General features: G+C 40.6%; 1 protein-coding gene across 4 annotated transcripts in view; it reads right to left on the bottom strand.

Annotated features, from left to right (window-relative positions):
* Nucleotides 1–303: 303 nt before the first annotated feature.
* Nucleotides 304–24,988, bottom strand: part of RERG (RAS like estrogen regulated growth inhibitor) — a 403,944-nt gene continuing 379,259 nt past the window's right edge. For all 4 annotated transcript variants that reach the window (XM_073650605.1, XM_073650604.1, XM_073650603.1 and 1 more), the window contains exon 5: nt 304–1,109. In XM_073650605.1, the coding sequence (XP_073506706.1) occupies nt 702–1,109 (408 nt within the window). In that variant the 3' untranslated portion in view covers nt 304–701. The remainder of the gene's footprint in view (nt 1,110–24,988) is intronic.

Here is a 24,988-nt window from a genome sequence, read left to right as displayed (position 1 = left end):
ATCTGCACCAAACATTTAGATGGAGAAGGGGGTGTCCCAGTAGTGGACCACCCCATTATCTGATAAAAATAAACGGTTCACGCTTCTACTTTTTACAGCGTTCTTACTTTGCAGCATTTTTTCACAACCTGCCTAAAGCTTTTACACGTAGTATACGTCTGCTGTCAGAAGCCGCAGATCCTCTGGTCAATAGGATCGGGCATTTATAGATCTGCAGGACGCCCTGCTGCAATCCACGGCTCACATTGGTGCAACTGATTTACATTGGGAACCCTGAAATAAAAAAGACATTAACCGGTGGGATTTCATCTAATGTCTGCATTTATTAGTGGTGTTATATGGAGATATAGAGGCCGTGCAATATTCAGTATAAAGACGTGGGGTGACAGCAAATACGTAATAACCTAATAGAAAACAGAGGAAGGCCACGATTATCGCACTGGGCCACGTGTGACTCCATCATGACAATCAGGAGACAAACGAAGGCTGCATCATCATCGTGTCCTGCGGTAAGTGTGGGGTGGACAGAATTGCTGACACGTTAGCTTCTTACAATGGGGGATATATATCGGTGACAGAGGCCACGGCGCACAGGCTTACAATGATACATATTTACAATGGACGGGATTTCCAGGGGGCAGCACTCGTCATTATGGTGGCTCCCCTGCCATCTCCCCTCGCCTGCCATCTCCCCTCTGTTTTCAGCTGCTGATTTTGGTTAACATTTTGTTGAGGGCTTGTTTAACGTGAGTGGTGGAGCTTCTTCTTCTTGTCTTTCCTTGAATCATTTTCCTTCGTTTTATCTCACGACAAAGCTCATAAAACACCTCGGTGATGTTTCCTTCGCCGGTGCAGGCCGAGCACTCGTAGAAGGCACAAGCCAGTTCTGTGGCAAGCTTCTCGCCATCCTCAGTACGGACCTGGCGGCAGTGACTCAGGTCCGCTTTGTTTCCCACTAGGATAAATGTCACATTTTTTGGTTTCTTTACTTCATCTAAGAGGTTCTTAAATATCATGACGTCTTCAAAGCTTCCCCTATCTGTTATATCATACACAATTATAAAGCCTTCTCCCCAGCGGATGTGTCCTTCCCTCTGCAAAGGGTCTTCCTGAACATAAAAAATAAAGAAAGATAAATTATTAGATGATAATACAACGTACATGTACAAATTACACACACATAAAATAGTGCACACAAGCACATATAAAATATACACATTACACAGGCATAGAAATAGTACACACAATCATATCACACATATACATAGTTCAGACATACATATAAAGTATACACATTACACAGGCATATACAGAGTACACACACATATCACAATGACCCCAAACACACCTCCAGGCTGTGTAAGGGCTATTTGACCAAGAAGGAGAGTGATGGGGGGCTACGCCAGATGACCTGGCCTCCACAGTCACCAGACCTGAACCCAATCGAGATGGTTTGGGGTGAGCTGGACCGCAGAGTGAAGGCAAAAGGGCCAACAAGTGCTAAGCATCTCTGGGAACTCCTTCAAGATTGTTGGAAGACCATTTCCGGTGACTACCTCTTGAAGCTCATCAAGAGAATGCCAAGAGTGTGCAAAGCAGTCATCAAAGCAAAAGGTGGCTACTGTGAAGACCCTAGAATATAAGACATATTTTCAGTTGTTTCACACTTTTTTGTTAAGTATATAATTCCACATGTGGTAATTCATAGTTTTGATGCCTTCAGTGTGAATGTACAATTTTCATAGTCATGAAAATACAGAAAAATCTTTAAATCAGAAGGTGTGTCCAAACTTTTGGTCTGTACTGTACATATCACACACATTTTCTCTTGGATCCAGATCCGGTGATCGGCTCAGCCGTTCTTGCAGATTTATTCTCTTTCTCTGACACCAATTGAGAATTTCCTTGGACGTGTGTTTGGGATCATAGTACACACAAACACATATAAAATATACACATGCACATTACACAGTGTGTCAGAGTCACTGGTATGATTTATGAGGGGAGGTATGTTACCCAGGTTGCTAGCCTGTGTGAACTGAAACCAATAAACTTTCTGCCAGCATGTTATATGCTGGAGGGTTAAAGGGCGGGGTTTTAGGCGAATGACATAGAGATGGGAGGGACGTCATTCCCCATACCTCCACCTCCGGGTGTGGCTGAGCAAAGTTTAAAAGTTCAGTCCTGTTTTTTTCTCTGTGTGTTGTGTTTGGAGAGGCAAGTTCTCCAGACTGGATCAGCCATAGCTCAGGAGGGAGCTGAAGGTTGGACATAACCTGTGTGGGCGCACCGCACACACATATATGGACTGTGCTTTAGGTTATCTTTTGTTTTGCTGTTTTGCCAAGTAAGGCTGTGTTTATTTTGCTGGAGTGCAGAGCTTTATGCTGCTTAATAAAGCCTGCATAGAAAACCCGGGTTCCTGAGTCTACTTCTGGAGGTCGTCCTACCACAACAGGCATATACAGAGTACACACATACATTTCACACACATATACAGAGTATACACAAGCACATATAAAATATACACAGACACATTATACAGGCATATACAGAGTACACACATACATATCACATATATACATAGTACACACAGGCACACAAGGAAAAATTAAAAACACATATATATACCAAACATAATTATACATAGTACATGTATTCATATACAAAGTATATCTAAAATACACAAAAACTCTAAAAAATGCAGAGAGTACACCCACTTAGTTTAAAAATCCCATCTCTATTGGGATTCCATTAAAAGGTATCTATAATATAACCAGGGATGCGTCCTTGTGTCCGAAGCCTCTATAGACTGAGCATGCTCAGTGCGGCGCCATGACGACAATATCCAGCACAAGAGAGAAACACAAATTCATAAGTACACCCCCATATTATTAGTATACTATATATACAGCGCTCAGCATAAGTGAGTACACCCCTGTATTATCAGTACATTATATATACAGCGCTCAGTATAAGTGAGTACATCCCTGTATTATCAGTACATTATATATACAGGGCTCAGTATAAGTGAATACACCCCTGTATTATCAGTACATTATATATACAGTGCTCAGTATAAGTGAGTACACCCCTGTATTATCAGTACATTATATATACAGTGCTCAGTATAAGTGAGTACACCCCTGTATTATCAGTACATTATATATACAGTGCTCAGTATAAGTGAGTACACCCCTGTATTATCAGTACATTATATATACAGGGCTCAGTATAAGTGAGTACACCCCTGTATTATCAGTACATTATATATACAGTGCTCAGCATAAGTGAGTACACCCCTGTATTATCAGTACATTATATATACAGCGCTCAGTATAAGTGAGTACATCCCTGTATTATCAGTACATTATATATACAGGGCTCAGTATAAGTGAGTACACCCCTGTATTATCAGTACATTATATATACAGTGCTCAGTATAAGTGAGTACACCCCTGTATTATCAGTACATTATATATACAGTGCTCAGTATAAGTGAGTACACCCCTGTATTATCAGTACATTATATATACAGCGCTCAGTATAAGTGAGTACACCCCTGTATTATCAGTACATTATATATACAGTGCTCAGTATAAGTGAGTACACCCCTGTATTATCAGTACATTATATATACAGCGCTCAGTATAAGTGAGTACATCCCTGTATTATCAGTACATTATATATACAGCGCTCAGTATAAGTGAGTACACCCCTGTATTATCAGTACATTATATATACAGGGCTCAGTATAAGTGAGTACACCCCTGTATTATCAGTACATTATATATACAGGGCTCAGTATAAGTGATTACACCCCTGTATTATCAGTACATTATATATACAGGGCTCAGCATAAGTGAGTACACCCCTGTATTATCAGTACATTATATATACAGCGCTCAGTATAAGTGAGTACACCCCCTGTATTATCAGTACATTATATATACAGGGCTCAGTATAAGTGAGTACACCCCTGTATTATCAGTACATTATATATACAGTGCTCAGTATAAGTGAGTACACCCCTGTATTATCAGTACATTATATATACAGCGCTCAGTATAAGTGAGTACACCCCTGTATTATCAGTACATTATATATACAGAGCTCAGTATAAGTGAGTACACCCCTGTATTATCAGTACATTATATATACAGAGCTCAGTATAAGTGAGTACACCCCTGTATTATCAGTACATTATATATACAGGGCTCAGTATAAGTGAGTACACCCCTGTATTATCAGTACAGTATATATACAGCGCTCAGTATAAGTGAGTACACCCCTGTATTATCAGTACATTATATATACAGCGCTCAGTATAAGTGAGTACACCCCTGTATTATCAGTACATTATATATACAGCGCTCAGTATAAGTGAGTACACCCCTGTATTATCAGTACATTATATATACAGCGCTCAGTATAAGTGAGTACACCCCTGTATTATCAGTACATTATATATACAGCGCTCAGTATAAGTGAGTACACCCCCTGTATTATCAGTACATTATATATACAGGGCTCAGTATAAGTGAGTACACCCCTGTATTATCAGTACAGTATATATACAGCGCTCAGTATAAGTGAGTACACCCCTGTATTATCAGTACATTATATATACAGCGCTCAGTATAAGTGAGTACACCCCTGTATTATCAGTACATTATATATACAGCGCTCAGTATAAGTGAGTACACCCCTGTATTATCAGTACATTATATATACAGCGCTCAGTATAAGTGAGTACACCCCTGTATTATCAGTACATTATATATACAGCGCTCAGTATAAGTGAGTACACCCCTGTATTATCAGTACATTATATATACAGGGCTCAGTATAAGTGAGTACACCCCTGTATTATCAGTACATTATATATACAGAGCTCAGTATAAGTGAGTACACCCCTGTATTATCAGTACATTATATATACAGAGCTCAGTATAAGTGAGTACACCCCTGTATTATCAGTACATTATATATACAGCGCTCAGTATAAGTGAGTACACCCCTGTATTATCAGTACATTATATATACAGGGCTCAGTATAAGTGAGTACACCCCTGTATTATCAGTACATTATATATACAGGGCTCAGTATAAGTGAGTACACCCCTGTATTATCATTACATTATATATACAGTGCTCAGTATAAGTGAGTACACCCCTGTATTATCAGTAAATTATATATACAGAGCTCAGTATAAGTGAGTACACCCCTGTATTATCAGTACATTATATATACAGCGCTCAGTATAAGTGAGTACACCCCTGTATTATCAGTACATTATATATACAGTGCTCAGTATAAGAGAGTACACCCCTGTATTATCAGTACATTATATATACAGCACTCAGTATAAGTGAGTACACCCCTGTATTATCAGTACATTATATATACAGAGCTCAGTATAAGTGAGTACACCCCTGTATTATCAGTACATTATATATACAGGGCTCAGTATAAGTGAGTACACCCCTGTATTATCAGTACATTATATATACAACGCTCAGTATAAGTGAGTACACCCCTGTATTATCAGTACATTATATATACAGCGCTCAGTATAAGTGATTACACTCCTGTATTATCAGTACATTATATATACAGAGCTCAGTATAAGTGAGTACACCCCTGTATTATCATTACATTATATATACAGTGCTCAGTATAAGTGAGTACACCCCTGTATTATCAGTACATTATATATACAGAGCTCAGTATAAGTGAGTACACCCCTGTATTATCAGTACATTATATATACAGGGCTCAGTATAAGTGAGTACACCCCTGTATTATCAGTACATTATATATACAACGCTCAGTATAAGTGAGTACACCCCTGTATTATCAGTACATTATATATACAGCGCTCAGTATAAGTGATTACACTCCTGTATTATCAGTACATTATATATACAGCGCTCAGTATAAGTGACTACACTCCTGTATTATCAGTACATTATATATACAGTGCTCAGTATAAGTGAGTACACCCCTGTATTATCAGTACATTATATATACAGTGCTCAGTATAAGTGAGTACACCCCTGTATTATCAGTACATTATATATACAGTGCTCAGTATAAGTGAGTATACCCCTGTATTATCAGTACATTATATATACAGGGCTCAGTATAAGTGAGTACACCCCTGTATTATCAGTACATTATATATACAGCGCTCAGTATAAGTGAGTACACCCCTGTATTATCAGTACATTATATATACAGGGCTCAGTATAAGTGAGTACACCCCTGTATTATCAGTACATTATATATACAGAGCTCAGTATAAGTGAGTACACCCCTGTATTATCAGTACATTATATATACAGAGCTCAGTATAAGTGAGTACACCCCCCTGTATTCTGAGTATGTTACACATACAGGGCTCAGTATAAGTGAGTACATCCCCCTGTATTCTGAGTACGTTGTACATACAGGGCTCTGCATAAGTGAGTACACCCCCCTGTATTCTGAGTACGTTATACATACAGGGCTCAGCATAAGTGAGTACACCCCCCTGTATTCTGAGTATGTTATACATACAGGGCTCTGCATAAGTGAGTACACCCCCCTGTATTCTGAGTATGTTACACATACAGGGCTCAGCATAAGTGAGTACACCCCCCTGTATTCTGAGTACGTTGTACATACAGGGCTCTGCATAAGTGAGTACACCCCCCTGTATTCTGAGTACGTTATACATACAGGGCTCTGCATAAGTGAGTACACCCCCCTGTATTCTGAGTACGTTATACATACAGGGCTCAGTATAAGTGAGTACACCCCCCTGTATTCTGAGTATGTTACACATACAGGGCTCAGCATAAGTGAGTACACCCCCCTGTATTCTGAGTACGTTATACATACAGGGCTCAGCATAAGTGAGTACACCCCCCTGTATTCTGAGTATGTTACACATACAGGGCTCAGCATAAGTGAGTACACCCCCCTGTATTCTGAGTACGTTGTACATACAGGGCTCTGCATAAGTGAGTACACCCCCCTGTATTCTGAGTACGTTATACATACAGGGCTCAGCATAAGTGAGTACACCCCTGTATTATCAGTACATTATATATACAGTGCTCAGTATAAGTGAGTATACCCCTGTATTATCAGTACATTATATATACAGGGCTCAGTATAAGTGAGTACACCCCTGTATTATCAGTACATTATATATACAGCGCTCAGTATAAGTGAGTACACCCCTGTATTATCAGTACATTATATATACAGGGCTCTGCATAAGTGAGTACATCCCCCTGTATTCTGAGTACGTTGTACATACAGGGCTCTGCATAAGTGAGTACACCCCCCTGTATTCTGAGTACGTTATACATACAGGGCTCAGCATAAGTGAGTACACCCCTGTATTATCAGTACATTATATATACAGGGCTCAGTATAAGTGATTACACTCCTGTATTATCAGTACATTATATATACAGCGCTCAGTATAAGTGACTACACTCCTGTATTATCAGTACATTATATATACAGTGCTCAGTATAAGTGAGTACACCCCTGTATTATCAGTACATTATATATACAGTGCTCAGTATAAGTGAGTACACCCCTGTATTATCAGTACATTATATATACAGTGCTCAGTATAAGTGAGTATACCCCTGTATTATCAGTACATTATATATACAGGGCTCAGTATAAGTGAGTACACCCCTGTATTATCAGTACATTATATATACAGCGCTCAGTATAAGTGAGTACATCCCCCTGTATTCTGAGTACGTTGTACATACAGGGCTCTGCATAAGTGAGTACACCCCCCTGTATTCTGAGTACGTTATACATACAGGGCTCAGCATAAGTGAGTACACCCCCCTGTATTCTGAGTATGTTATACATACAGGGCTCTGCATAAGTGAGTACACCCCCCTGTATTCTGAGTATGTTACACATACAGGGCTCAGCATAAGTGAGTACACCCCCCTGTATTCTGAGTACGTTGTACATACAGGGCTCTGCATAAGTGAGTACACCCCCCTGTATTCTGAGTACGTTATACATACAGGGCTCTGCATAAGTGAGTACACCCCCCTGTATTCTGAGTACGTTATACATACAGGGCTCAGTATAAGTGAGTACACCCCCCTGTATTCTGAGTATGTTACACATACAGGGCTCAGCATAAGTGAGTACACCCCCCTGTATTCTGAGTACGTTATACATACAGGGCTCAGCATAAGTGAGTACACCCCCCTGTATTCTGAGTATGTTACACATACAGGGCTCAGCATAAGTGAGTACACCCCCCTGTATTCTGAGTACGTTGTACATACAGGGCTCTGCATAAGTGAGTACACCCCCCTGTATTCTGAGTACGTTATACATACAGGGCTCAGCATAAGTGAGTACACCCCTGTATTATCAGTACATTATATATACAGTGCTCAGTATAAGTGAGTATACCCCTGTATTATCAGTACATTATATATACAGGGCTCAGTATAAGTGAGTACACCCCTGTATTATCAGTACATTATATATACAGCGCTCAGTATAAGTGAGTACACCCCTGTATTATCAGTACATTATATATACAGGGCTCTGCATAAGTGAGTACATCCCCCTGTATTCTGAGTACGTTGTACATACAGGGCTCTGCATAAGTGAGTACACCCCCCTGTATTCTGAGTACGTTATACATACAGGGCTCAGCATAAGTGAGTACACCCCTGTATTATCAGTACATTATATATACAGTGCTCAGTATAAGTGAGTATACCCCTGTATTATCAGTACATTATATATACAGGGCTCAGTATAAGTGAGTACACCCCTGTATTATCAGTACATTATATATACAGTGCTCAGTATAAGTGAGTACACCCCTGTATTATCAGTACATTATATATACAGTGCTCAGTATAAGTGAGTATACCCCTGTATTATCAGTACATTATATATACAGGGCTCAGTATAAGTGAGTACACCCCTGTATTATCAGTACATTATATATACAGTGCTCAGTATAAGTGAGTACACCCCTGTATTATCAGTACATTATATATACAGTGCTCAGTATAAGTGAGTATACCCCTGTATTATCAGTACATTATATATACAGGGCTCAGTATAAGTGAGTACACCCCTGTATTATCAGTACATTATATATACAGCGCTCAGTATAAGTGAGTACACCCCTGTATTATCAGTACATTATATATACAGGGCTCTGCATAAGTGAGTACATCCCCCTGTATTCTGAGTACGTTGTACATACAGGGCTCTGCATAAGTGAGTACACCCCCCTGTATTCTGAGTACGTTATACATACAGGGCTCAGCATAAGTGAGTACACCCCCCTGTATTCTGAGTATGTTATACATACAGGGCTCTGCATAAGTGAGTACACCCCCCTGTATTCTGAGTATGTTACACATACAGGGCTCAGCATAAGTGAGTACACCCCTGTATTATCAGTACATTATATATACAGCGCTCAGTATAAGTGAGTACACCCCTGTATTATCAGTACATTATATATACAGGGCTCAGTATAAGTGAGTACACCCCTGTATTATCAGTACATTATATATACAGGGCTCAGTATAAGTGAGTACACCCCTGTATTATCAGTACATTATATATACAGGGCTCAGTATAAGTGAGTACACCCCTGTATTATCAGTACATTATATATACAGCGCTCAGTATAAGTGAATACACCCCTGTATTATCAGTACATTATATATACAGCGCTCAGTATAAGTGAATACACCCCTGTATTATCAGTACATTATATATACAGCGCTCAGTATAAGTGAGTACATCCCTGTATTATCAGTACATTATATATACAGGGCTCAGTATAAGTGAATACACCCCTGTATTATCAGTACATTATATATACAGTGCTCAGTATAAGTGAGTACACCCCTGTATTATCAGTACATTATATATACAGTGCTCAGTATAAGTGAGTACACCCCTGTATTATCAGTACATTATATATACAGTGCTCAGTATAAGTGAGTACACCCCTGTATTATCAGTACATTATATATACAGGGCTCAGTATAAGTGAGTACACCCCTGTATTATCAGTACATTATATATACAGTGCTCAGCATAAGTGAGTACACCCCTGTATTATCAGTACATTATATATACAGCGCTCAGTATAAGTGAGTACATCCCTGTATTATCAGTACATTATATATACAGGGCTCAGTATAAGTGAGTACACCCCTGTATTATCAATACATTATATATACAGTGCTCAGTATAAGTGAGTACACCCCTGTATTATCAGTACATTATATATACAGTGCTCAGTATAAGTGAGTACACCCCTGTATTATCAGTACATTATATATACAGCGCTCAGTATAAGTGAGTACACCCCTGTATTATCAGTACATTATATATACAGTGCTCAGTATAAGTGAGTACACCCCTGTATTATCAGTACATTATATATACAGCGCTCAGTATAAGTGAGTACATCCCTGTATTATCAGTACATTATATATACAGCGCTCAGTATAAGTGAGTACACCCCTGTATTATCAGTACATTATATATACAGGGCTCAGTATAAGTGAGTACACCCCTGTATTATCAGTACATTATATATACAGGGCTCAGTATAAGTGATTACACCCCTGTATTATCAGTACATTATATATACAGGGCTCAGCATAAGTGAGTACACCCCTGTATTATCAGTACATTATATATACAGCGCTCAGTATAAGTGAGTACACCCCCTGTATTATCAGTACATTATATATACAGGGCTCAGTATAAGTGAGTACACCCCTGTATTATCAGTACATTATATATACAGTGCTCAGTATAAGTGAGTACACCCCTGTATTATCAGTACATTATATATACAGCGCTCAGTATAAGTGAGTACACCCCTGTATTATCAGTACATTATATATACAGAGCTCAGTATAAGTGAGTACACCCCTGTATTATCAGTACATTATATATACAGAGCTCAGTATAAGTGAGTACACCCCTGTATTATCAGTACATTATATATACAGGGCTCAGTATAAGTGAGTACACCCCTGTATTATCAGTACAGTATATATACAGCGCTCAGTATAAGTGAGTACACCCCTGTATTATCAGTACATTATATATACAGCGCTCAGTATAAGTGAGTACACCCCTGTATTATCAGTACATTATATATACAGCGCTCAGTATAAGTGAGTACACCCCTGTATTATCAGTACATTATATATACAGCGCTCAGTATAAGTGAGTACACCCCTGTATTATCAGTACATTATATATACAGCGCTCAGTATAAGTGAGTACACCCCCTGTATTATCAGTACATTATATATACAGGGCTCAGTATAAGTGAGTACACCCCTGTATTATCAGTACAGTATATATACAGCGCTCAGTATAAGTGAGTACACCCCTGTATTATCAGTACATTATATATACAGCGCTCAGTATAAGTGAGTACACCCCTGTATTATCAGTACATTATATATACAGCGCTCAGTATAAGTGAGTACACCCCTGTATTATCAGTACATTATATATACAGCGCTCAGTATAAGTGAGTACACCCCTGTATTATCAGTACATTATATATACAGCGCTCAGTATAAGTGAGTACACCCCTGTATTATCAGTACATTATATATACAGGGCTCAGTATAAGTGAGTACACCCCTGTATTATCAGTACATTATATATACAGAGCTCAGTATAAGTGAGTACACCCCTGTATTATCAGTACATTATATATACAGAGCTCAGTATAAGTGAGTACACCCCTGTATTATCAGTACATTATATATACAGCGCTCAGTATAAGTGAGTACACCCCTGTATTATCAGTACATTATATATACAGGGCTCAGTATAAGTGAGTACACCCCTGTATTATCAGTACATTATATATACAGGGCTCAGTATAAGTGAGTACACCCCTGTATTATCATTACATTATATATACAGTGCTCAGTATAAGTGAGTACACCCCTGTATTATCAGTAAATTATATATACAGAGCTCGGTATAAGTGAGTACACCCCTGTATTATCAGTACATTATATATACAGCGCTCAGTATAAGTGAGTACACCCCTGTATTATCAGTACATTATATATACAGTGCTCAGTATAAGAGAGTACACCCCTGTATTATCAGTACATTATATATACAGCACTCAGTATAAGTGAGTACACCCCTGTATTATCAGTACATTATATATACAGAGCTCAGTATAAGTGAGTACACCCCTGTATTATCAGTACATTATATATACAGGGCTCAGTATAAGTGAGTACACCCCTGTATTATCAGTACATTATATATACAACGCTCAGTATAAGTGAGTACACCCCTGTATTATCAGTACATTATATATACAGCGCTCAGTATAAGTGATTACACTCCTGTATTATCAGTACATTATATATACAGAGCTCAGTATAAGTGAGTACACCCCTGTATTATCATTACATTATATATACAGTGCTCAGTATAAGTGAGTACACCCCTGTATTATCAGTACATTATATATACAGAGCTCAGTATAAGTGAGTACACCCCTGTATTATCAGTACATTATATATACAGGGCTCAGTATAAGTGAGTACACCCCTGTATTATCAGTACATTATATATACAACGCTCAGTATAAGTGAGTACACCCCTGTATTATCAGTACATTATATATACAGCGCTCAGTATAAGTGAGTACACCCCTGTATTATCAGTACATTATATATACAGCGCTCAGTATAAGTGAGTACACCCCTGTATTATCATTACATTATATATACAGTGCTCAGTATAAGTGAGTACACCCCTGTATTATCAGTACATTATATATACAGAGCTCAGTATAAGTGAGTACACCCCTGTATTATCAGTACATTATATATACAGGGCTCAGTATAAGTGAGTACACCCCTGTATTATCAGTACATTATATATACAACGCTCAGTATAAGTGAGTACACCCCTGTATTATCAGTACATTATATATACAGAGCTCAGTATAAGTGAGTACACCCCTGTATTATCAGTACATTATATATACAGCGCTCAGTATAAGTGATTACACTCCTGTATTATCAGTACATTATATATACAGTGCTCAGTATAAGTGAGTACACCCCTGTATTATCAGTACATTATATATACAGTGCTCAGTATAAGTGAGTACACCCCTGTATTATCAGTACATTATATATACAGTGCTCAGTATAAGTGAGTATACCCCTGTATTATCAGTACATTATATATACAGGGCTCAGTATAAGTGAGTACACCCCTGTATTATCAGTACATTATATATACAGCGCTCAGTATAAGTGAGTACACCCCTGTATTATCAGTACATTATATATACAGTGCTCAGTATAAGTGAGTACATCCCCCTGTATTCTGAGTACGTTGTACATACAGGGCTCTGCATAAGTGAGTACACCCCCCTGTATTCTGAGTACGTTATACATACAGGGCTCAGCATAAGTGAGTACACCCCCCTGTATTCTGAGTATGTTATACATACAGGGCTCTGCATAAGTGAGTACACCCCCCTGTATTCTGAGTATGTTACACATACAGGGCTCAGCATAAGTGAGTACACCCCCCTGTATTCTGAGTACGTTGTACATACAGGGCTCTGCATAAGTGAGTACACCCCCCTGTATTCTGAGTACGTTATACATACAGGGCTCTGCATAAGTGAGTACACCCCCCTGTATTCTGAGTACGTTATACATACAGGGCTCAGTATAAGTGAGTACACCCCCCTGTATTCTGAGTATGTTACACATACAGGGCTCAGCATAAGTGAGTACACCCCCCTGTATTCTGAGTACGTTATACATACAGGGCTCAGCATAAGTGAGTACACCCCCCTGTATTCTGAGTATGTTACACATACAGGGCTCAGCATAAGTGAGTACACCCCCCTGTATTCTGAGTACGTTGTACATACAGGGCTCTGCATAAGTGAGTACACCCCCCTGTATTCTGAGTACGTTATACATACAGGGCTCAGCATAAGTGAGTACACCCCTGTATTATCAGTACATTATATATACAGTGCTCAGTATAAGTGAGTATACCCCTGTATTATCAGTACATTATATATACAGGGCTCAGTATAAGTGAGTACACCCCTGTATTATCAGTACATTATATATACAGCGCTCAGTATAAGTGAGTACACCCCTGTATTATCAGTACATTATATATACAGGGCTCTGCATAAGTGAGTACATCCCCCTGTATTCTGAGTACGTTGTACATACAGGGCTCTGCATAAGTGAGTACACCCCCCTGTATTCTGAGTACGTTATACATACAGGGCTCAGCATAAGTGAGTACACCCCTGTATTATCAGTACATTATATATACAGGGCTCAGTATAAGTGATTACACTCCTGTATTATCAGTACATTATATATACAGCGCTCAGTATAAGTGACTACACTCCTGTATTATCAGTACATTATATATACAGTGCTCAGTATAAGTGAGTACACCCCTGTATTATCAGTACATTATATATACAGTGCTCAGTATAAGTGAGTACACCCCTGTATTATCAGTACATTATATATACAGTGCTCAGTATAAGTGAGTATACCCCTGTATTATCAGTACATTATATATACAGGGCTCAGTATAAGTGAGTACACCCCTGTATTATCAGTACATTATATATACAGCGCTCAGTATAAGTGAGTACATCCCCCTGTATTCTGAGTACGTTGTACATACAGGGCTCTGCATAAGTGAGTACACCCCCCTGTATTCTGAGTACGTTATACATACAGGGCTCAGCATAAGTGAGTACACCCCCCTGTATTCTGAGTATGTTATACATACAGGGCTCTGCATAAGTGAGTACACCCCCCTGTATTCTGAGTATGTTACACATACAGGGCTCAGCATAAGTGAGTACACCCCCCTGTATTCTGAGTACGTTGTACATACAGGGCTCTGCATAAGTGAGTACACCCCCCTGTATTCTGAGTACGTTATACATACAGGGCTCTGCATAAGTGAGTACACCCCCCTGTATTCTGAGTACGTTATACATACAGGGCTCAGTATAAGTGAGTACACCCCCCTGTATTCTGAGTATGTTACACATACAGGGCTCAGCATAAGTGAGTACACCCCCCTGTATTCTGAGTACGTTATACATACAGGGCTCAGCATAAGTGAGTACACCCCCCTGTATTCTGAGTATGTTACACATACAGGGCTCAGCATAAGTGAGTACACCCCCCTGTATTCTGAGTACGTTGTACATACAGGGCTCTGCATAAGTGAGTACACCCCCCTGTATTCTGAGTACGTTATACATACAGGGCTCAGCATAAGTGAGTACACCCCTGTATTATCAGTACATTATATATACAGTGCTCAGTATAAGTGAGTATACCCCTGTATTATCAGTACATTATATATACAGGGCTCAGTATAAGTGAGTACACCCCTGTATTATCAGTACATTATATATACAGCGCTCAGTATAAGTGAGTACACCCCTGTATTATCAGTACATTATATATACAGGGCTCTGCATAAGTGAGTACATCCCCCTGTATTCTGAGTACGTTGTACATACAGGGCTCTGCATAAGTGAGTACACCCCCCTGTATTCTGAGTACGTTATACATACAGGGCTCAGCATAAGTGAGTACACCCCTGTATTATCAGTACATTATATATACAGTGCTCAGTATAAGTGAGTATACCCCTGTATTATCAGTACATTATATATACAGGGCTCAGTATAAGTGAGTACACCCCTGTATTATCAGTACATTATATATACAGTGCTCAGTATAAGTGAGTACACCCCTGTATTATCAGTACATTATATATACAGTGCTCAGTATAAGTGAGTATACCCCTGTATTATCAGTACATTATATATACAGGGCTCAGTATAAGTGAGTACACCCCTGTATTATCAGTACATTATATATACAGTGCTCAGTATAAGTGAGTACACCCCTGTATTATCAGTACATTATATATACAGTGCTCAGTATAAGTGAGTATACCCCTGTATTATCAGTACATTATATATACAGGGCTCAGTATAAGTGAGTACACCCCTGTATTATCAGTACATTATATATACAGCGCTCAGTATAAGTGAGTACACCCCTGTATTATCAGTACATTATATATACAGGGCTCTGCATAAGTGAGTACATCCCCCTGTATTCTGAGTACGTTGTACATACAGGGCTCTGCATAAGTGAGTACACCCCCCTGTATTCTGAGTACGTTATACATACAGGGCTCAGCATAAGTGAGTACACCCCCCTGTATTCTGAGTATGTTATACATACAGGGCTCTGCATAAGTGAGTACACCCCCCTGTATTCTGAGTATGTTACACATACAGGGCTCAGCATAAGTGAGTACACCCCCCTGTATTCTGAGTACGTTGTACATACAGGGCTCTGCATAAGTGAGTACACCCCCCTGTATTCTGAGTACGTTATACATACAGGGCTCTGCATAAGTGAGTACACCCCCCTGTATTCTGAGTACGTTATACATACAGGGCTCAGTATAAGTGAGTACACCCCCCTGTATTCTGAGTATGTTACACATACAGGGCTCAGCATAAGTGAGTACACCCCCCTGTATTCTGAGTACGTTATACATACAGGGCTCAGCATAAGTGAGTACACCCCCCTGTATTCTGAGTATGTTACACATACAGGGCTCAGCATAAGTGAGTACACCCCCCTGTATTCTGAGTACGTTGTACATACAGGGCTCTGCATAAGTGAGTACACCCCCCTGTATTCTGAGTACGTTATACATACAGGGCTCAGCATAAGTGAGTACACCCCTGTATTATCAGTACATTATATATACAGTGCTCAGTATAAGTGAGTATACCCCTGTATTATCAGTACATTATATATACAGGGCTCAGTATAAGTGAGTACACCCCTGTATTATCAGTACATTATATATACAGCGCTCAGTATAAGTGAGTACACCCCTGTATTATCAGTACATTATATATACAGGGCTCTGCATAAGTGAGTACATCCCCCTGTATTCTGAGTACGTTGTACATACAGGGCTCTGCATAAGTGAGTACACCCCCCTGTATTCTGAGTACGTTATACATACAGGGCTCAGCATAAGTGAGTACACCCCTGTATTATCAGTACATTATATATACAGTGCTCAGTATAAGTGAGTATACCCCTGTATTATCAGTACATTATATATACAGGGCTCAGTATAAGTGAGTACACCCCTGTATTATCAGTACATTATATATACAGTGCTCAGTATAAGTGAGTATACCCCTGTATTATCAGTACATTATATATACAGGGCTCAGTATAAGTGAGTACACCCCTGTATTATCAGTACATTATATATACAGTGCTCAGTATAAGCGAGTACACCCCTGTATTATCAGTACATTATATATACAGTGCTCAGTATAAGTGAGTATACCCCTGTATTATCAGTACATTATATATACAGGGCTCAGTATAAGTGAGTACACCCCTGTATTATCAGTACATTATATATACAACGCTCAGTATAAGTGAGTACACCCCTGTATTATCAGTACATTATATATACAGCGCTCAGTATAAGTGAGTACACCCCTGTATTATCAGTACATTATATATACAGGGCTCTGCATAAGTGAGTACATCCCCCTGTATTCTGAGTACGTTGTACATACAGGGCTCTGCATAAGTGAGTACACCCCCCTGTATTCTGAGTACGTTATACATACAGGGCTCAGCATAAGTGAGTACACCCCCCTGTATTCTGAGTATGTTATACATACAGGGCTCTGCATAAGTGAGTACACCCCCCTGTATTCTGAGTATGTTACACATACAGGGCTCAGCATAAGTGAGTACACCCCCCTGTATTCTGAGTACGTTGTACATACAGGGCTCTGCATAAGTGAGTACACCCCCCTGTATTCTGAGTACGTTATACATACAGGGCTCTGCATAAGTGAGTACACCCCCCTGTATTCTGAGTACGTTATACATACAGGGCTCAGTATAAGTGAGTACACCCCCCTGTATTCTGAGTATGTTACACATACAGGGCTCAGCATAAGTGAGTACACCCCCCTGTATTCTGAGTACGTTATACATACAGGGCTCAGCATAAGTGAGTACACCCCCCTGTATTCTGAGTATGTTACACATACAGGGCTCAGCATAAGTGAGTACACCCCCCTGTATTCTGAGTACGTTGTACATACAGGGCTCTGCATAAGTGAGTACACCCCCCTGTATTCTGAGTACGTTATACATACAGGGCTCAGCATAAGTGAGTACACCCCCCTGTATTCTGAGTATGTTATACATACAGGGCTCTGCATAAGTGAGTACACCCCCCTGTATTCTGAGTATGTTACACATACAGGGCTCAGCATAAGTGAGTACACCCCCTTGTATTCTGAGTACGTTATACATACAGGGCTCTGCATAAGTAAGTACACCCCCATATTATTAGTATACTATATATACAGTGCTCAGCATAAGTGAGTACACCCCCATATTATTAGTATACTATATATACAGTGCTCAGCATAAGTGAGTACACCCCCCTGTATTCTGAGTACGTTATACATACAGGGCTCTGCATAAGTGAGTACACCCCCCTGTATTCTGAGTACGTTATACATACAGGGCTCAGCATAAGTGAGTACACCCCCCTGTATTCTGAGTACGTTATACATACAGGGCTCTGCATAAGTGAGTACACCCCCCTGTATTCTGAGTACGTTATACATACAGGGCTCAGTATAAGTGAGTACACCCCCCTGTATTCTGAGTACGTTACACATACAGGGCTCAGCATAAGTGAGTACACCCCCCTGTATTCTGAGTACGTTATACATACAGGGCTCTGCATAAGTGAGTACACCCCCCTGTATTCTGAGTACGTTATACATACAGGGCTCTGCATAAGTGAGTACACCCCCCTGTATTCTGAGTACGTTATACATACAGGGCTCTGCATAAGTGAGTACACCCCCCTGTATTCTGAGTACGTTATACATACAGGGCTCTGCATAAGTGAGTACACCCCCCTGTATTCTGAGTATGTTATACATACAGGGCTCAGCATAAGTGAGTACACCCCCATATTATTAGTATACTATATATACAGTGCTCAGCATAAGTGAGTACACCCCCCTGTATTCTGAGTACGCTATACATACAGGGCTCTGCATAAGTGAGTACACCCCCCTGTATTCTGAGTATGTTATACATACAGGGCTCAGCATAAGTGAGTACACCCCCCTGTATGATGAGTACGTTATACATACAGGGCTCTGCATAAGTGAGTACACCCCCCTGTATTCTGAGTACGTTATACATACAGGGCTCTGCATAAGTGAGTACACCCCCCTGTATTCTGAGTACGTTATACATACAGGGCTCTGCATAAGTGAGTACACACCCCTGTATTCTGAGTACGTTATACATACAGGGCTCTGCATAAGTGAGTACACCCCCTGTATTCTGAGTACGTTATACATACAGGGCTCAGTATAAGTGAGTACACCCCCCTGTATTCTGAGTATGTTACACATACAGGGCTCAGTATAAGTGAGTACACCCCCCTGTATTCTGAGTACGTTATACATACAGGGCTCTGCATAAGTGAGTACACCCCCCTGTATTCTGAGTATGTTACACATACAGGGCTCAGTATAAGTGAGTACACCCCCCTGTATTCTGAGTATGTTACACATACAGGGCTCAGTATAAGTGAGTACACCCCCCTGTATTCTGAGTACGTTACACATACAGGGCTCTGCATAAGTGAGTACACCCCCCTGTATTCTGAGTATGTTACACATACAGGGCTCAGTATAAGTGAGTACACCCCCCTGTATTCTGAGTACGTTATACATACAGGGCTCAGTATAAGTGAGTACACCCCCCTGTATTCTGAGTACGTTATACATACAGGGCTCAGCATAAGTGAGTACACCCCCCCGTATTCTGAGTACGTTACACATACAGGGCTCAGCATAAGTGAGTACACCCCCCTGTATTCTGAGTACGTTATACATACAGGGCTCTGCATAAGTGAGTACACCCCCCTGTATTCTGAGTACGTTATACATACAGGGCTCTGCATAAGTGAGTACACCCCCCTGTATTCTGAGTATGTTACACATACAGGGCTCTGCATAAGTGAGTACACCCCCCTGTATTCTGAGTACGTTACACATACAGGGCTCTGCATAAGTGAGTACACCCCCCTGTATTCTGAGTACGTTATACATACAGGGCTCTGCATAAGTAAGTACACCCCGATATTATTAGTATACTATATATACAGCGCTCAGCATAAGTGAGTACACCCCCCTGTATTCTGAGTATGTTACACATACAGGGCTCAGCATAAGTGAGTACACCCCCCTGTATTCTGAGTACGTTATACATACAGGGCTCAGCATAAGTGAGTACACCCCCCTGTATTCTGAGTACGTTATACATACAGGGCTCTGCATAAGTGAGTACACCCCCCTGTATTCTGAGTATGTTACACATACAGGGCTCAGCATAAGTGAGTACACCCCCCTGTATTCTGAGTACGTTATACATACAGGGCTCTGCATAAGTGAGTACACCCCCCTGTATTCTGAGTATGTTACACATACAGGGCTCAGTATAAGTGAGTACACCCCCCTGTATTCTGAGTACGTTATACATACAGGGCTCTGCATAAGTGAGTACACCCCCCTGTATTCTGAGTACGTTACACATACAGGGCTCAGTATAAGTGAGTACACCCCCCTGTATTCTGAGTATGTTACACATACAGGGCTCAGTATAAGTGAGTACACCCCCCTGTATTCTGAGTACGTTACACATACAGGGCTCTGCATAAGTGAGTACACCCCCCTGTATTCTGAGTACGTTACACATACAGGGCTCTGCATAAGTGAGTACACCCCCCTGTATTCTGAGTACGTTATACATACAGGGCTCTGCATAAGTGAGTACACCCCCCTGTATTCTGAGTATGTTATACATACAGGGCTCTGCATAAGTGAGTACACCTCCCTGTATTCTGAGTACGTTATACATACAGGGCTCAGTATAAGTGAGTACACCCCCCTGTATTCTGAGTACGTTATACATACAGGGCTCTGCATAAGTGAGTACACCCCCCTGTATTCTGAGTACGTTACACATACAGGGCTCTGCATAAGTGAGTACACCCCCCTGTATTCTGAGTACGTTATACATACAGGGCTCAGTATAAGTGAGTACACCCCCCTGTATTCTGAGTATGTTACACATACAGGGCTCTGCATAAGTGAGTACACCCCCCTGTATTCTGAGTATGTTACACATACAGGGCTCAGTATAAGTGAGTACACCCCCCTGTATTCTGAGTACGTTACACATACAGGGCTCTGCATAAGTGAGTACACCCCCCTGTATTCTGAGTATGTTACACATACAGGGCTCAGTATAAGTGAGTACACCCCCCTGTATTCTGAGTACGTTATACATACAGGGCTCAGTATAAGTGAGTACACCCCCCTGTATTCTGAGTACGTTATACATACAGGGCTCAGCATAAGTGAGTACACCCCCCCGTATTCTGAGTACGTTACACATACAGGGCTCTGCATAAGTGAGTACACCCCCCTGTATTCTGAGTACGTTACACATACAGGGCTCTGCATAAGTGAGTACACCCCCCTGTATTCGGAGTACGTTATACATACAGGGCTCTGCATAAGTAAGTACACCCCGATATTATTAGTATACTATATATACAGCGCTCAGCATAAGTGAGTACACCCCCCTGTATTCTGAGTATGTTACACATACAGGGCTCAGCATAAGTGAGTACACCCCCCTGTATTCTGAGTACGTTATACATACAGGGCTCAGCATAAGTGAGTACACCCCCCTGTATTCTGAGTACGTTATACATACAGGGCTCTGCATAAGTGAGTACACCCCCCTGTATTCTGAGTATGTTACACATACAGGGCTCAGCATAAGTGAGTACACCCCCCTGTATTCTGAGTACGTTATACATACAGGGCTCTGCATAAGTGAGTACACCCCCCTGTATTCTGAGTATGTTACACATACAGGGCTCAGTATAAGTGAGTACACCCCCCTGTATTCTGAGTACGTTATACATACAGGGCTCTGCATAAGTGAGTACACCCCCCTGTATTCTGAGTATGTTACACATACAGGGCTCAGCATAAGTGAGTACACCCCCCTGTATTCTGAGTACGTTATACATACAGGGCTCTGCATAAGTGAGTACACCCCCCTGTATTCTGAGTACGTTATACATACAGGGCTCAGCATAAGTGAGTACACCCCCCTGTATTCTGAGTACGTTATACATACAGGGCTCAGCATAAGTGAGTACACCCCCCTGTATTCTGAGTACGTTATACATACAGGGCTCAGCATAAGTGAGTACACCCCCCTGTATTCTGAGTACGTTATACATACAGGGCTCTGCATAAGTGAGTACACCCCCCTGTATTCTGAGTACATTATACATACAGGGCTCTGCATAAGTGAGTATACCCCCATATTATTAGTATACTATATATACAGGGCTCAGCATAAGTGAGTACACCCCCCTGTATTCTGAGTATGTTACACATACGGGGCTCAGCATAAGTGAGTACACCCCCCTGTATTCTGAGTACGTTATACATACAGGGCTCTGCATAAGTGAGTACACCCCCCTGTATTCTGAGTACGTTATACATACAGGGCTCAGCATAAGTGAGTACACCCCCCTGTATTCTGAGTACGTTATACATACAGGGCTCAGCATAAGTGAGTACACCCCCCTGTATTCTGAGTACGTTATACATACAGGGCTCTGCATAAGTAAGTACACCCCCATATTATTAGTATACTATATATACAGTGCTCAGCATAAGTGAGTACACCCCCCTGTATTCTGAGTACGTTATACATACAGGGCTCTGCATAAGTGAGTACACCCCCCTGTATTCTGAGTACGTTATACATACAGGGCTCAGCATAAGTGAGTACACCCCCCTGTATTCTGAGTACGTTATACATACAGGGCTCAGCATAAGTGAGTACACCCCCCTGTATTCTGAGTACGTTATACATACAGGGCTCAGCATAAGTGAGTACACCCCCCTGTATTCTGAGTACGTTATACATACAGGGCTCTGCATAAGTAAGTACACCCCCATATTATTAGTATACTATATATACAGGGCTCAGCATAAGTGAGTACACCCCTGTATTATCAGTACATTATATATACAGCGCTCAGTATAAGTGAGTACACCCCTGTATTATCAGTACATTATATATACAGGGCTCAGTATAAGTGAGTACACCCCTGTATTATCAGTACATTATATATACAGCGCTCAGTATAAGTGAGTACACCCCTGTATTATCAGTACATTATATATACAGCGCTCAGTATAAGTGAGTACACCCCCCTGTATTCTGAGTACGTTATACATACAGGGCTCTGCATAAGTGAGTACACCCCCCTGTATTCTGAGAACGTTATACATACAGGGCTCTGCATAAGTGAGTACACCCCTGTATTATCAGTACATTATATATACAGCACTCAGTATAAGTGAGTACACCCCTGTATTATCAGTACATTATATATACAGGGATCAGTATAAGTGAGTACACCCCCCTGTATTCTGAGTATGTTACACATACAGGGCTCAGCATAAGTGAGTACAACCCCCTGTATTCTGAGTACGTTATACATACAGGGCTCTGCATAAGTGAGTACACCCCCCTGTATTCTGAGAACGTTATACATACAGGGCTCTGCATAAGTAAGTACACCCCCATATTATTAGTATACTATATATACAGGGCTCAGCATAACTGAGTACACCCCTGTATTATCAGTACATTATATATACAGCGCTCAGTATAAGTGAGTACACCCCTGTATTATCAGTACATTATATATACAGGGCTCAGTATAAGTGAGTACACCCCTGTATTATCAGTACATTATATATACAGCGCTCAGTATAAGTGAGTACACCCCTGTATTATCAGTACATTATATATACAGCGCTCAGTATAAGTGAGTACACCCCCCTGTATTCTGAGTACGTTATACATACAGGGCTCTGCATAAGTGAGTACACCCCCCTGTATTCTGAGAACGTTATACATACAGGGCTCTGCATAAGTGAGTACACCCCTGTATTATCAGTACATTATATATACAGCGCTCAGTATAAGTGAGTACACCCCTGTATTATCAGTACATTATATATACAGGGATCAGTATAAGTGAGTACACCCCCCTGTATTCTGAGTATGTTACACATACAGGGCTCAGCATAAGTGAGTACACCCCCCTGTATTCTGAGTACGTTATACATACAGGGCTCTGCATAAGTGAGTACACCCCCCTGTATTCTGAGAACGTTATACATACAGGGCTCTGCATAAGTGAGTACACCCCCCTGTATTCTGAGTACGTTATACATACAGGGCTCTGCATAAGTGAGTACACCCCCCTGTATTCTGAGTACGTTACACATACAGGGCTCTGCATAAGTGAGTACACCCCCCTGTATTCTGAGTATGTTACACATACAGGGCTCAGCATAAGTGAGTACACCCCCCTGTATTCTGAGTACGTTATACATACAGGGCTCAGCATAAGTGAGTACACCCCCCTGTATTCTGAGTATGTTACACATACAGGGCTCAGCATAAGTGAGTACACCCCCCTGTATTCTGAGTACGTTATACATACAGGGCTCAGTATAAGTGAGTACACCCCCCTGTATTATCAGTACATTATATATACAGGGCTCAGTATAAGTGAGTACACCCCTGTATTATCAGTACATTATATATACAGTGCTCAGCATAAGTGAGTACACCCCCCTGTATTCTGAGTACGTTATACATACAGGGCTCTGCA

This window comes from Phyllobates terribilis, unplaced genomic scaffold (genome assembly GCF_046119375.1).
Source record: "Phyllobates terribilis strain yellow unplaced genomic scaffold, ASM4611937v1 Scaffold_10__3_contigs__length_209671492, whole genome shotgun sequence".
Lineage (NCBI taxonomy): Eukaryota > Metazoa > Chordata > Amphibia > Anura > Dendrobatidae > Phyllobates > Phyllobates terribilis.
The sequence above is the reverse complement of the archived record's forward strand: the minus strand, read 5'-3'. Positions and strand labels throughout refer to the sequence as shown.